Source organism: Mobula birostris, chromosome 6, assembly GCF_030028105.1.
Source record: "Mobula birostris isolate sMobBir1 chromosome 6, sMobBir1.hap1, whole genome shotgun sequence".
NCBI classification, from domain to species: domain Eukaryota; kingdom Metazoa; phylum Chordata; class Chondrichthyes; order Myliobatiformes; family Myliobatidae; genus Mobula; species Mobula birostris.
In genome coordinates, this window is record NC_092375.1 from 46440427 (window position 1) to 46456141 (window position 15715).

General features: G+C 39.0%; 2 protein-coding genes across 4 annotated transcripts in view; one reads left to right on the forward strand and one right to left on the reverse strand.

Annotated features, from left to right (window-relative positions):
• The window catches only part of nme7 (NME/NM23 family member 7), a 236313-nt gene extending 235490 nt beyond the window's left edge, over positions 1 to 823 (forward strand). For all 3 annotated transcript variants that reach the window (XM_072260418.1, XM_072260419.1, XM_072260420.1), the window contains one exon: positions 601 to 823. In XM_072260418.1, the coding sequence (XP_072116519.1) occupies positions 601 to 633 (33 nt within the window). In that variant the 3' untranslated portion in view covers positions 634 to 823. The remainder of the gene's footprint in view (positions 1 to 600) is intronic.
• On the reverse strand, positions 673 to 13774 carry LOC140199023 (sodium/potassium-transporting ATPase subunit beta-1-like). Its single transcript, XM_072260424.1, has 6 exons — positions 13247 to 13774; positions 11917 to 12045; positions 10863 to 11018; positions 6785 to 6969; positions 6133 to 6216; positions 673 to 1760 (listed from the first exon to the last, which is right to left on the reverse strand). Exons 1-6 carry the CDS (start codon positions 13344 to 13346, stop codon positions 1494 to 1496), a joined length of 921 nt encoding a protein of 306 aa, XP_072116525.1. The 5' UTR covers positions 13347 to 13774; the 3' UTR covers positions 673 to 1493.
• Positions 13775 to 15715: the final 1941 nt, after the last annotated feature.

The following is a 15715-nucleotide window of genomic DNA, read 5'->3' on the forward strand; positions in this document are numbered from 1 at the left end:
TCATAGATTATTACCATTTAAAGCTGTTAGGAAATCCTAAGAATAACTTTTATATTAATTACATCCAAATAGATGTTTGCCCAATCTATAAAGCTACACCCAGTGTACTACAGCTGGAGTAACAGTCCAATGTAGCACAGGGAGCTTTCTCAGCATAGCTACACTCAACTACTGGCAGATTAAACCCCTCCCCTCCAACCCAGTCAATTCTGCATAGGATCGTAGCTGTCAGTGAGACAGGGAGCACATGTTTAGCCCAAGTTTAAATTATACACCAAAACCAATTTAAAATAGGAACTCAAATTACTTAGCTTTTTATCCAGGACCTGACATCACCTGTCCTTTTGAATGGGGTCTACTGTAGTTTGACTAAATGTTAAATAGGACAGACTCAGCCTTCCACCCTGCACCAATTGCCAGACTAATGCATTTGTTGTTATTTTGTAATGGCTAGATTTAACTGCATAAATGTCAAAGTTAATGCCAAAGTATTTCATCTGCAGTAAAGAACTGTTTGATATTTGTTTGGCTTTATTAGTGCAATTGAGGAATAAGTACAGTATACTGTCATGTACTTAGTTAAACCTTTGTCCTTTACAGGTCCAGTATTTTTTCAAGATTTTGGACAAATGACAAGTCTTAAGTATTAACATCCAGAAAAGTTCACAACAATGGGTTCTTAAATTTTATTTTTCTGATGCTTTAAATCAGGTGTGGAGCACTATTCTCCAAACAAGTTTACAGATGTTACATTGCACTTGCATTTTAACATGAACATCCTACTGCATTGGTTTACTTCAAATAAAGGTGATTTTACCAGTGACTTTGGTATCTTTTATACATTACACTTTGCAGAAAAATTGTACAACTGCATAAATATAAAATCTTTCACCATAACTGGTTAAAGCATTCAAAGACAATGACGTGATGGCTCCAGAAAGTAGCTTGACAACCAGACCAAGATCTCAACATAATTCTGTTTCAGCTTCCAATCTAAGTGTAATAAAACCCACCCTGCACTAATGTTGCCAAAAGAAAAAAAAAGCATGTTCTCCTAACCACCCACCCTCCTGACAAAAAAAAGAGTGCAGTATGTTCATACACATGGGTATAACAGAAATGAAGTACCATTGCAATTTTCAGAGTATTTACAACTTGGAAAGCGGTTTGCTTAAAAAACTGCAACATAGCTTGAAAGACCAGTGAATGCACTACAGTACTGTACACTCAAACCCACACGAGGCACAAGGCAGCAATACCCAAAGGACAAACACTGCTACAACATTAGTGGAATTATAATTTACAGTAATGGGCAAACCCATGGCTCAAGTAGTATCATTTACAGTAGAATAAATATGTACTACTATTGCTTTTATTTTACATACCTAGATGCAGAAAGCTAGTGTAAAGCATACAGATTAAGTGTCGGTCCCATATGTATGACAGTTTGTTCAAGACTAATTTGTAATAAGGGGCAAATTCAATTACAGTTATCAGCTTTTAATAACCTCAATTTTTACTTCAAAGCGCCCCAGGGAGCGATCTTTTTCACTATAACCGATGTTCTCACCAAACACTTTACACTCAATGCGCAACGGTATATTGTATGTGAGGTTGGTAAACTGAATACCAACCAAGGGTTGAAGGTAATATTTCTGCAGATGCTTGCCATAGTATGGATAGTACTGTAAAGGAAAGCCACCAATTCCTCCAAGGCCTGAATATTCCACATTTCCAATTCTGTTTTTGTCTTCGTCTTTCTAAAGAAAGAAAGAAAAAAATTCAGTACTTCCTCTTGGGTAAATTAGCATACAGGTAGTCAAAATTAATTATTCTAAACTTAAAGTTAGGAAAGGCAGAGCACTGAAATAAGATGGAAACAAAATGCGTGGATGAGTTTTTCTTTGACAAATAATGCTCTTCCCTCTGATATCTATAGAAAATCAGATAAAACACCATGAACGTCGATTTGCTAGCTCAACAAAGCACTGCCTGCTATACAGACTAGTACTATATTCAGCCAGGTTTTTACATTAAAAGATACAATCTAATATTCCACAAGAGTACACTCATAATTGTTAGTTGCACGTTATGGCTGTAGGCATACCTATGAATATCATAGCCATTCAAACTTTCCACAGACCTGGCAACTACTTTTATCAGCCCAGAGATGGTGAACTCAATGGCTCTCAGAAATAATCGAAATCTGGCTAGTACAACTGCATACTTTCAGCAAGCCAACTGCTGAACTGTGGAAGGCAGGTTCCTTCCACTCAGTTCACCATAGGTCACAGAACAATGAAAGACTGCCTTCATCATTTCTATCACTGGGTATATCAGCAGTCATTCGCAACAGATATGCACACATCAGAACAGAAAATTTTCATCATCATGCCAGCATTTTGAGCAAGTTCCTCTAAGGATTTCTTTGTAAGCAATGTGAAATTATCAAATATTGCAACCAGAAAGTGAAGGACATGTTAACCATTCACAACTACATTATCAATTTCAGTGCAGCAGGCATCTTCAAAGGCAGCAAGTTCAATAGTCAAATGGATTTAAGGGTGCTGCATCAGATAAAAGTGGCATAATTTCAGTCTACAAAGTCAAAAAAAACTTTACAATGGCCTTTAGTCTTCAGCATCATTCACAACCCAAAGAACCTTTGCCCGAGAGACTAGATATTTAAATACTAGCAGACTCATTGAAATGATTAATTAGATTATGTTCTGAAGCATGTTTGTGCCTGGATTTGTACAACTAAATAGTAATTACAGAAACAGCAACAGAGCATGAACTGATGAATTTTGAAAAAACAATGTTCCTTCTCATTAAAGGAAATGCCTGTAAAAATCCAAAGTTTCCATTCCCAGTATAAGAACATTGTTTGACTTGTCTTAGTCATGTGGTTTAGTCTACATGTTGGGGCAAATCAGCAGAAGACGAGATTACATCCCTCAGTAAAACCCTGAATGTCTTTGATAGTTTGACATCTTGTCCTTCAGCTCAATGAAATCTGGAAGCATTACTGCACTTGTGGCCGGCTGAGAAGTAGACAAACCGGCATCAATTGTTTTTCCAAGGACAGAATAGCAACAGTCTATCTGGCTTACTAAAAAAAACATCAACATTCTGATGCTGGGGAGGCAATGGAAAAAAAATGTGATAATATGTGGCAGAAAAGTAGCATGAACTTCCAAGGTATGGAGAGTGCATTATTCAATAAAATGAGGTTAACAGGGTCACCTCTCAATCTATCAAACTGATCTACACTACATTCCTCAGAAAACACATTTCCTCAGTAACAATCCTAGTGATTCTCCTCCAAGTTATTCATCCTCAAAAAAGAGCAAATAATACTTAAGGCGTGCCTTTAAAGCTCTGTAAAGTTGCAGCATAACCTATTTGTACTCTTTGTTTTACGAAGGAGCAACAGTCCCTGCCCCTTTATAATTACAGCTTTAACTGCATCTAGCTGTTTTCTTTTGAATACAAAATGCCATTTTGTCATTTTTTTAACAATGTTCTGCTTTCCAGTTATATTGAAGTAAATAACCAGATAATTCCTAACTTCACACTTCTATTTTTTCATTTACTTAATTATTAATTAAAAGCTTACACAATACAGACTTCCTACCAACTTTGTACCTTCATCATAAAATTGAAAACAGAGGTCGCAGGGGTAGAGCTTGCAGGGCTGCTGCCTCATACCAGTGATCTGGATTCAATTTTAATACCAGTTTTCTTTTTTGTAGAGTATACATCTTCTCTGACCTCATGGGTTTCCTGCAGGTGATCTGGTTTCCTATATTCCAGGCTGTTAGGTTAGTTAACTACTGCATATCACCCCAGTGTATAGTTGAGTGGTCGAATAGGGAGCAGCTGATGAGAGTGTTAATGTAAATGGGTGGTTGATGGTCTGTGTAGATCCCATGGGGCCAAAGGCTCAGCACTGATCCCCGTGGTACCCCACTAGATACAGCTTGCAACCTGGAAACTGTTCTCAGTTTACTAACAATCCCTGACCCAATGCTAGAAGCCTCAAAATCGTGCAAAAACTTTGTCACTTTATCAAACGTCCTTGAAATACAAATATATACATATATCTATCCACCCACATCTCTTCATATTTGTCAAACATGCAGTTCTTTTCAGAAAACCTGAATATATTATGTTTTTCTTATACATTAACAGATTCCAGCACTTCCCTAATATCAGGGATATTGTACTAATTGCCTATAGTTTCCCAGTCTTTCTTTCTTGAAATAGGGATGTCATTTTACAGTTTTTAAGGTGTAGACTATCAAATCAAGGGAACATTAATGCCCAGTCCCATTAGCTAGTCTAGTACTTTTCCTCCTCTGATAATTTCTTACCTCGCTGTTTCCATCACCACCCTGATTTTCTACTAATCCTTCCAGGAAATATCTGATAGAGGAAGAATTTCATTTTATGGAACAAAACTCTAAGTTTATTCCAAAGAGATGTGAATGATGAGTCAATTAATATATTAACAAAGATGAACTTTAAAATGGAAATAAAAATAGGGGTTACAATGATTGGATAGAAAATCTGATTTGCCATGAAAATGCACAGTAGTACAGGTAAAAAGGGGCAGTGACACAAGAAGCTGCAGATGCTGGACATCTTGAGCAACACAAAATGCTGCAGGAACTCAGCTCACACAGCATCTGTGGAGGGAAATTAACAGTTAACATTTCAGGACAAGACACTTCATCAGAACTGGAAGGGGACAGAAGCCAAAATAAAGTGTAGTGAGTGGGGAGAGAAGGAGTACAAGCTGGCAGGTAACAGGTGAGTTCAATAGAAGGTATGTAGGTGGGTGGGTGGCAGAGGAGTTGAGAAGGAATGACGTGGGAAGTGGCAGAAGAGGCGAAGGGCTGAAGGAACCTGACTGATAACAATTGAGTATGGAAGGAGGCGAGGAACCAGACAGGGGTAATGGGCAGGTCACGATAGCGGAGGAAGGTAAGGGAAGGGGGTGAGAGTGCCACCAGAATGAGGACAAACGTAGGTAGGAGAGTACCACCTACTCCATGTGGGTGTTCTCCAAACCTGATGGCAATAATTTCAATTTCTCTTCCAGCAAACCCACACCCCAGCTTCCCCCCCCCCCATACTGGCAGCTCTCACCCCTTCTCTTCCCACTCTCCTGACCCCATAACCTGTCCATCACTTCCCTCTGGTTCCCCACCTTCTCCTTATTCCAGTCTACTATCACAGATTTCTTGTTCTTCAGCCTTTTACCTCTTCCACCTACACATTACAGTTTCTCACATCATTCTATTTCATTCCACTCTCTCCCTCATGTCAGCTTATATTCCCCCACCACCACCTTATTCTGGCTTCTACCCCCTTGCTTTTCAATCTTGATGAAGGATCTCAGACCAAAACATCAACTGTTCATTTCCTGTCATTGATGCTGCCTGACCTGCTGAGTTTCTCCAGCATTTTCTGTCATTGGAAGGGCAGCTCACTCCTGTTCCTATTTCTTTCAGTCCTCCAGAGGATGACAGTGGAAGATGAGGACAAATCAAAAGAATTAATCAAGGAGGCAAAAACAGAAATTCCTAATCAAGAGTTACAAATATTGGCATGTGTTTGTGATTTAAATTGTCAAACAATGGCAAAAGTGCTAATTTGTATTTATCCTGTCCTTTCAAAAACCCCTGAACACTCCAAATTGCTTTGTAGCCCATTATGTACTTTTTAAAAACACACTAATACAGTTGTGAATAATGGCATCCAATTTGCCCAATAAAATCTCATAAGGATAATACAATTTTAAGTGAAACTAATTGAAAGAAACAAAGAACAAGGTCTGTTAGTTGTAAGATGCTTATTAGATATATTAGCTGACTAGCAGTTTGAAATCCAATTATTCAATAAGAACCATAAAGTACTTATGTAAATAGCAACTAATCAAACCAGATTTACTGTGCTTTTCATTTTGATGTAAGGAACACTGATATATCCAAGAGCTTACTGCACTGTTGCCTCTCCAGAAATACACGTTGAGAAGATAACAATGCTTGTTAGCCAGTGGTTACTATAGAGATTTGTATACTTAAATAGCATCCGTAGAAAAACTGCTTCGAAATTATCACGTACCTTTGCTGCACAATGAATAGGAAGAACAAATGGATTATAATTTGCTTGCAGTGTTCCAGGAAGATCGGTGTCATTTTTTGGAGGCTAAAAGAAAGAATTCAGTAACCAATTGCATCCACTTAATATTTCACAATTTCATACTGTTAAAATTGTTCACTGGTATAAATAATGATTATGAAAGTTTATTTTAATGCAATGTTAATGAAAAGACCAGCAATATTACATGACCAGAAAATGCAGGTTGATCCACACTACTGTGCATGTACAACACTGTGCCTTTATATTCTTCGTTGAAATTAAGAACCTTTATTTGCATACAAACTTATAGAAGCTTCAATCCACTAAAATATATTTGATACTGTTCAGCAATAAAAATCCCGAATAATCAGAATTTGAATACCAAATTTTTTTTTACCTTGCCAAATTGAGATAAAATGGAGTATCATAAGTAAGCTTCCCTAGCAAAAGCAATAGAAACTTCATTATTTTTTTTTGGTAATGTAGCTTGCAATTATAATTTTGGATTACTAAAAATATATAATGTTGAATTGTATGTGCTATTTGAAACCCATTCTAAATGCTAGTGCAAAAAAAAATCCCACAAATCATGCAGCAAGTTTATGAATTTTGTTTTTATTTAAAGGACTGGTACCTTAGGATAGAAACCAACGATCCTGTTGAGCTTTGCAATGATGCAGGGTTTTCCTCCTCCATAGCCGTAAGTAGGATCATCAATCCCAGAACAATTTTTAAGCCACTGGCGCAAAAATCTGCAAACACTTTTCTGCCCTTCTGAATCATCTATTTGGCCTCTGGTTTTGTATTCTTTAGGAGATACTAAAGGAACAGATATTGTACAATTACGAATGCACTTTACAACATTAACAAGTCACACTACCAAAATACATTAAAACAAAACTCAAAACTTAAAAAACACTTAACTGCAGACTATATTTGAATGCCCCCTTTTCCCTACCCAAATAGTTTAAAACCATCATGAAGCATTGACGTTAAGGACATCTTCAAGCAGCTGTACTTCAAGGTGGCACCATTCATCAATAAGGACCTTCACCACCCATGACATACCCTCTTCTCCTTACTATCAGGGAGAAGGTACAGGAGCCTGAAGACCCACACTCTACAATTCAGGAACACCTTCCTTCTCTGTCCCATCAGATTTCTGAATGGTCCCCAGACACTTTTTTAAAAAACTTTAGCTGTTGCTTTTGTAATTTATGGTAATTTTGTGTCTTTACACTGTACTTGTGTCACAAATATGTTTCACATTACAAAAGACATTTATTATCTTATTCAAAAAAAATTGTGTTATACTTAAGTGTAGTAAAAGAATTTATTCCTCTGCCTTAGAGGGGGAAAAAAAAATCAAACTGAGAAACTAAAGCTGCCTAAAAACAGCAAGCAACCTATAATGAAGTTAAAAATCTTTGGCTCAGGAAACAAAAATATTGAGTTGATTATGGTGACTGACATTTAGTAGAAATCATTACCATTTCATTATTTGGAAATTAGGGACTGGGAAGAGGGTTATGGATGATAAAACCTGTAGAGACAAATTTACTAAATATTTGGATCCTGTGAACAGCAAATATCAATGTGCTTTACTTGCTGGCATTTATGTTTAGTTACACTTCACAGCTAATTAGTAAACCATTGGAGAAGCTAGAACTAAACAAATCACAAAATGCAACACAATAAGTATCAGAATCAAGTTGTCTGAACTTAATGATGAAAGTCACAATTGTAACTAATTTTTTGGAAAAAATGGCACAGCAATTTCTCCTTAAAGTTACTGTGTACCATGTGTTGCAATTATCAATTAAACTTGCCATATTAGGCTTCTCATCTATGTAAAGTTTTTCCCTTGGTTATCTGTAAAATTTCAATTCTACAAACAAAAAACTTAATTCTTAATTTTAAAAAGTTACTTTTTACTCTACTCCATTCAATCTTTCCTGCAGTTAGATTTGATTAATACACTATTTCCACATTTCAGTTTTGCCTCAATCTTTTGGCTAAGAGGCGATGGCCTAAAGTGTCACCTAAACACCTTTTAACATCTTCCTCTTCCATGACAAGATTTTACATACTCTTCCTTCAGTATAGGAAAGGTATGCTGCATCCGGAGAGTCTCCGGTTAGCGGACGATTTCTCTTCACGCCTCTCTGACGTAGTGGGGAACCGCGTACGAGGCAAGTTACAGCAGTGGTTTGCCATTGCCTTCTGCCAGGTGAGTTTCCAAAGAGACCACCAGCTCGTAACCCAACACGGATGGAAAGTGTGCAGGGGAGCCAGCTGGATTCAAACTCGGAACCTTTCGTACCAAAGTCCGGCACTGATGCCACTATGCCACCAGCCAGGTCCTTCAGTATATACAAGCCAAAATACGATATGCCCCGCTTTAGTAAATAACAGGCCAAAGAGAGATTTAAACAAAAAAATCCCTTTCCTCCAATATGTTCTACAGGATAAAGCATGAGATAACTGCAAGGAAATAACTACTGCAGGTGTCCACCAGAACAATTCTTCGGTATTCAAAAGCTCTCAATTACACTTAATTCTTGGTGGTATATAATAACACCGTTCAGAGGGAATGAACAATTCTAACACAAGATCACCTTACTTAAAACTAGAAGGCAAACAGGTTTTCAGTCCATTCTTCTGATAAACAGGACTGGAAGGCTGGCACACTTCCAGTAACTGTGTAAGTGAATATATGTTCACCCAGATTCTGATTTGTGGGCAGATCCTGCCAAAATACTCTGCCCACAAAAAGGATGCCTGTTTCCATTGAATGTTGTCAGATTCTTGCTAGTAGGAGATGTGGTTGGAGTGACAGGGTAAAGATGATAAGGGCAAGCAAGCTCATTAAAAAGTTCTAAGTACAAATTTTTATCCAAGTACGTATACTATACGCAACCTTAAGATTCATCTCCTACAGGCAGCCGCAATACAAAAACCAATAAAACCCATTCCAAAGAAGTCAACCACTAGGTCATGCTTTTAGGACTATTTTTGCGTCAGAAGTGATACATGCATACTCGACAGTTTAAGACTACTAGCAAAGAATATCAGAATATGAAAAACAGTTATTGTCAAAGCACAGGCCTGCATGATATTGGGTATCATTTGGTAAATTTTTGTTTTGATTGACAGTAATTAGATGTTTCTGGTAGATCTTAAAGAAATATCACTAAACACCAATTAAACTCATTTGAAAACTGAAATAAATACAAAAGGATCATATTAATACTTAATGGACAAAAGTACAAATTCCAAAAATTAAAAGCAATTCAGATTTCTGTTGCCTTCATGATCTGTCATCCAAAACTGCTCTATTGCTTCCAAAAACAGCAATCACCAAATTAAACTTTACCTTTATGATACAAGGATTAAATGTTGACAAGAGACAATCGTGTCAAAAGTAGATCAAACAGGATCTCAGTTTAAAAACCAAAAAGCTTTTAATTTGAATTAAACTGTAATAATGAAACTGGTCACATAAATTGCTGTGATTTTGCCATCAACAGTTGTTTATTATCCCACACTAGGGATTTTGTACTTAACACTTGGAGCAAGCACATCTCCCTCTACAGACATTGTGGAAAATGTAACAGGACAATTCTGCACACCCTATGGAACCAATAAGCACTGACTAAAACAGCACGGATTCTAAAGTACAGGTGCCAATTAGTTATTTTTTTTTAAATCCCAAATTAGCAAAGTTAGAAGGATTGATGTGTATGAGAAAGAATCCCCACCCCTAAAATCTCCAGCAATAATTGAAATCTTAATAAATTATACACTTGAAATAGCTAATTTTCAGTACTGAAGGTTAATCATGTAATTACTGTAGAATAGAAATTCAATAGTTTTTCTGGGAATGTAGTGCCACCATTACCCTGCTTTTAAAACTCTAGCTGGTGAAGTTGTCTTTCTATTAAGTGGTTTCAAATTGATAGGACTTAAACACCATGAGAATTTCATTGAGCTTAGGGTGACTATACAATCCTAAAATTCACGAAGTTAATCAAAACCAAATGGGCTAACTTAAGAAAAAAAACCTCAACAATTCTCCAGGCTTATTCTGAGACAATGCTAAATGCTATTAGAGTGTACAGGTAAAACATTGATATGATTCAGAGCTCATGTGGGAATGCAGTTGTGCACATGAAATACAAGAGAAAACTTCACCCCCGCCACACATTTATTTTGACAACACAGTGGATGAAGTGGGGTTAGAAGGGAAATGGAGAGGGCTAAAGACATTATATGCTGATGTTGTCACGATAAATGCAGCCCATCACCAATATTCAGTTGCATTAAAGTGACTGGGCAAATTATATTTTGTTAAATAAACTAAAGGCTTTGTTTTCATAAAAAAACTCCATAAGTAAGAAACATCAGGAAAGTCTTGCTCATGCTCCAGAAATACCAAAATAAAATTCATACTTAATTGAAACTTTAAAAGACAATTAATATTTATAATTAATTTGCTATGATAAAGGTAAACAGTCACCTAAGTAAAAAGCTGCTGTTTAGACTGAACTGGCATTAAAATAATCAATCCTCTTACCAGCAAGTTTGAGGCTACTTAATTTAGTACTGAATTAGTTATCCAGAACACCATGCTTTTGGTGTTCATATTATTTCTCTGTACATTGTCAGGACAAATTATTTTCAATGCTGTCATACACTGCTCCTAAACTTACCGCCACAGTCTTCAAAAGGATTGACGCCACCTTGACTTGTTTCGTTGTAATTCTCCAAAAGCTTGTTCAGACCAATCACATATTTTTGATAGGAGCTGGGCTTTGAAATATTAAAGGAAATTTCTGTTTTTGGAGAATATGGAGTATGCGATAGACCTAAAAATGAAAATGAGATTTAAAGATAATAAATTTACTGAATCAACCATGCATTCACTTTTTAAAGTAATTAAGTTAAGCAATGGTTATACATGTTACTAACATTGGTTGGGATTGCAACTGCAAAACTCAAGTCACTTAAAACAGCTGGATACAAGAGCTATCAGAATTTGTAATATTCCAAAGTATGCAAACCTTAGTAACAATAAAGCTGAATCTTGTTTTCCTGTTCCTGTTTTATAAAAAAATCTATTTACAGAGAAGATCTGCAATTATATTGTGTGTGCAAACATCAGAAATAACTTTGTGGCTCAAAATAATGCACTGTTTGCATAACAACGCAGAGCATCTAGGGCAATTACACCTCAGGACTGCTGGACTTTTGAAAACTAAGTGGTGCTTTATGCAATAAAGCAAATACATTGTGGTGCAGATTACACAAGTAGACTGCAAGCAACACAAGAGCCTCTTTATGGACTTCAATATCAATAAAAATATAGTACAGTACAAACCATGGTGGCATAGCAGCATGTTACAAGCCCAGATAAACATGAATGAATATGATGTTCTTTTAAGCAGCTATTAGTTTTTAATGCAATCCTGTTAAATAGAACAATTCAAACAAGTGGGGAAAAAAATCTCAAATTTATACCGCCAGATTTGAGCGGAACGATATTAAAGTTGTATTGCATACAGTTAAGTGACCTTCCTAGTTGCCTCTTATAATGTGGTGCTGTAACACAACCTTCTCAAAAAAAATTCCAACGTACGAGTAAGCGCTTGAATGCGTTTAAATAATTCGCACAATTAAATCCCAATCACACTATAATCAATGCCCATTACACTTAAAACACATCTTCTACCCCTTTACAGGTTTAAAAGTACAAAATCAATATACCTGGCGGTGCAACTCTATCCTGATATTTTGGTTCGAAATCACTGATAGTAAGTAGCATTACTTGAATGGTTCCGATGAAGATTCCAGCCAGGCAGCCGTAAAAGATCAAGTAGAATAAAAGTATCTTGACTAGAGGATGAATGATACAGAAAACGATGTTATTCTTTATAGTTGCAGAACGGTTAGTGGCATCAAATGGCTAAAGGCGATTCGTTGTCCATATGACAACTAAGCTCGGCCTCAGGTTGTTCCACTTTTTCTGTGGATACGGTCTTATCGCGATGCGATGTGGAGTTTTTACTCAAGGGTGGGACGGATTAGGAGGACAGGATAATATTAGCCAATGCTGATTTCTTCCTCTAAATTTTACGCGGCCTATTTTTGAGCATCAAGATTCAACGACTCCGTTTCAAAAATTGAGAGAAATTTCAAAGAACGGGGGAGAGGACTTGGGCACGACTGCGTAATGCCCATTAGTATATAAAAATGAAAGCTCGAAAACAGGAATTAATTTTAAAACTACCGTACTACTAAGATGGTGTTTCCTTACCCCCCCCCCACCCCATGCTGTATTATTTATGACTCCACGGGAGTGTCGGAGGGTTAGCGACTCCCCCCCTGGGTGGATCCAGTACACCAGTTAACCATTGGTTGCTAAGAGACGAAATCCCTCCCGACCCTTTACCTCCTCCCTCCCCCCCCCACCACCCCCATCTCCTTTCGGGGATGGGAATTCCCCCGCTACCCGGCGTGTTCGCACCAATTTCGGGTTGCAGCTGCCATGTGGGGTTCGGCCGAGCCCGCCACCTTGAATAACCTTGGGACCGTGAAACTGGCGGCGCTGAAACTTTTCGCTCTCCCCACCGGGCTTCTATTCCCAGCGCCCCCGGCCCCCGATCACATGCCGGCGCCAACCACCATGGCCCCAGACCCCCAGCTTTTATTTAAACGGCGACCACGTACTCCTGACGCGCCCGCGGCCGGGCTCCTCGTCCCCTGCACACAATGTCCTTCACATTGACTTCTATTTGCTTCTGAAACACACGCCCGGCAGTCACGCATGTTACAGGAAGGCGGAAGCCGGTGCCATTAACCGCTTCTCGCTCATACGCACCATTTTACACCCACGCTTTTGTCTAAAATCGGCCCAAGTCACCCTCGCACCATGGAGGCTTTTTTTTAAAAAATTGATCACTCGCAGACTACCCACAAGCAGCGTTTAACAACTATCCGAATACGCATTTTCTTACGGGGAAGGGGCGAGGAATAAAAACAGGACCGATTGTCGGCGAGAGAGAGAGAGAAGCGAGCCGAGCCGGCGGCTACTTACACCAGCTAGCACCGGTCCTGCCCAAAAACTGCTTCTTCTCGGAATCCCAGAGGAATTTCTTCCATCCTCCACCGTCGTCCGTGGACTTTTCCCTGGCCATCTTCGCTCGGTTCGCTAGGCGGTCGTGGAGAGATCAGAAGCCGAGTTTCTCTTTGAAAGAGTATTTACAACCAATCTCCCTCCCGGTGCAGGTCGGCCCGCGCCCGCGCCCTCGCCCTCGCCTCGAGCAGCGTCGGTGAGGTAAAAGCAGAAAGCGGCGGTTGGAAGGCGCTCTCTCGAGGCGTCGTCTCCGGCGGGCACGGCTGCTGCCGCTGCTGCCCAGGTATATCGTTGATCTGTTTTACAGAGGGGACTGGAAAAACAAACGTCCCTCTATCCGGAGAGGTGGTAGCCAGGTAGAGGGAGTGGAAAGGGGGAGGGGGGAGGTCTGAGGAAGCGTAATGAAGGGCAGAGTGGAAGCTCCAGGTGTGAGGAGTTTCGAGGAAGGTAAAGGACTCAACGGCCCTGGATTTTATCGGCTGCAGCTCCGCCTCGCCGCGTTAATGAGTTACTCGGCGAGGGAGGCCGGGCGCCAGCCAATCAGCAGCGAGCCGCTCCGGTGACGTCGCCGAGCTCCCCGAGGTGAGAGCGCCGCGCCGGGCCGGACCGGGCTGGGTCCGCCCTCCGGAGAGGGGCTGAATGGGGGATTGAGCGCTGGTGCCGCAAGGACACCTCGCCAAAGTGCTGATCTATTGCAGTTTTTTTTTAAATGCACAGACTGGCAAAAGGGGGGAGAAAAACAAGTCTTGAGTCTAAACTTGCAAAAATGGCCATAACGACTTAACATTAAAATTCCCTTTTGGCGAACGACTGTAATATAGTGGAATCTTATCATTCAGTCAGCGTCCTTTAATAATGCGAACTGAGAAGGTGATTTATGTATCTCCTTATCACATCTTCCAGAATCGTACTCCCGTTGTTAACTATGTGCCTAAATGAGTATAAGACTCCACTCTCCCTTTTGTTACGGAAAGGTTAATGTACTCGTCTCGGCCATGAAGCCCTTTAAGTTTAGTCTCAGCGTAATTATAACGCAAATATTCAAGGTACATTTTTCCCTAATAAAGCTGAACTTGAAATGCTGACATTAATTTCTTATATAATTTAATCAGCAGTGGATAATTTATAGGAAACCTATTTTTCTCCATTCAGTGTTGTTTGATCCTCTCGAATACGAACTAAAAATATCGATCTTCCTAGAGATTAGATTAAATTGCCAGCGAGGTAAACAGACCAGCCAGCACAAGTCACGACTTTTCAGACGAAGAGAAAACGCTCTAAAATCACACGATAGGAAAAAAGAGTCACGCTTCCTGATCAGCTTTGGTGCTGCCCTTTCGTGTTTGCCCTTCAAAAAACTTACAGACCGGGAGCACGTGATTGATGCAGCTTCCGGGGGAAAAATACACGTAAAAATTACTTTCATATTCATGCTCGGCTTATGGGCCTATCAAACGGTTTATAGATCCTTAAAGTAACACAACTGGGGAGAAACTAATGTGCCCTTCAGATTGATTTAACTTGGGCAAAACACTTTTCCGTTACCCTTAGCAGATAGAAAAGGAAAAGTATCTTTAACTGTAATAGAGTCCAAAGTAAAGGCTGCCATCATATAGACAACGTGATTCTAATAACCTTCATTGAGAGTTATTAAACCAAAATATTTTGTTATGTTGGAGCTAATTACAGGGGCAGTATGAATGGACGGTATAAATGCAGCTTCGGGTTTAGTGATTAAATTATATAAACAACAGCACCAAGCACCAAGATTTTCTGTTTATTTATAAAATATACCAGCATATGAGCAACCTCCTATGATGACGCATTTATGCTGCAACAGTATTTCGAAGCACAAGCACAACTATAGACAAAGGGTAACAATTTAAACAGCAGTCAAATGTAAAAGTTTGATTTTAAAGATAGTACAACATTTGGAGTATAGGTCTTTTGACCGTACTGTAAGTTTTACATTGTAGCGTGGACTTTTTTTAATCACACTATTCACAGTGAAGCAGTTCACTTTCTTGTCTGTCCATTTCCTCATTAAATAATAGTTATCAGAGCTGGGAGTTGGGGGTTGGAGTATGTAGTGGTAAAGTGATAAATTCAGACCATGGAGGTTAGATGTCTGTAGGCAACTGGGGATGCCAGTGCTTGCTGCCACTGCAGTTTCAGTTTTGCTCCTTGCCTCTCCAGCTAGATCTTGATGCCTGCAGCAATGTGTCAGAATGCAGGTCAATGGATTGTCACCAATAATCGTTTTGAAAAAGATCAAAATATGTGAAGCTAGACGTGACAATAAATGACTGAACAAATCAAGTTTATCTGAAATCATTTTGTTAGATCTGATGAACATGAGTGAACATTCCACATAATGTAGGCAATGTGACTGCAGTATCCTTAAGCATCTGTGGCAAGTTATATAAGACC

Excerpts from the sequence above, each read along its gene's own strand:
- LOC140199023 (XM_072260424.1), bottom strand. The coding sequence starts at position 13,346 with ATGGCCAGGGAAAAGTCCACGGACGACGGTGGAGGATGGAAGAAATTC. Across the intron at positions 6,217-6,784 it reads TCGTTGGTTTCTATCCTAAG|CCTCCAAAAAATGACACCGA; the intron begins GTACCAGTCCTT and ends TCTTTCTTTTAG. Across the intron at positions 1,761-6,132 it reads CTATTCATTGTGCAGCAAAG|AAAGACGAAGACAAAAACAG; the intron begins GTACGTGATAAT and ends TTCTTTCTTTAG.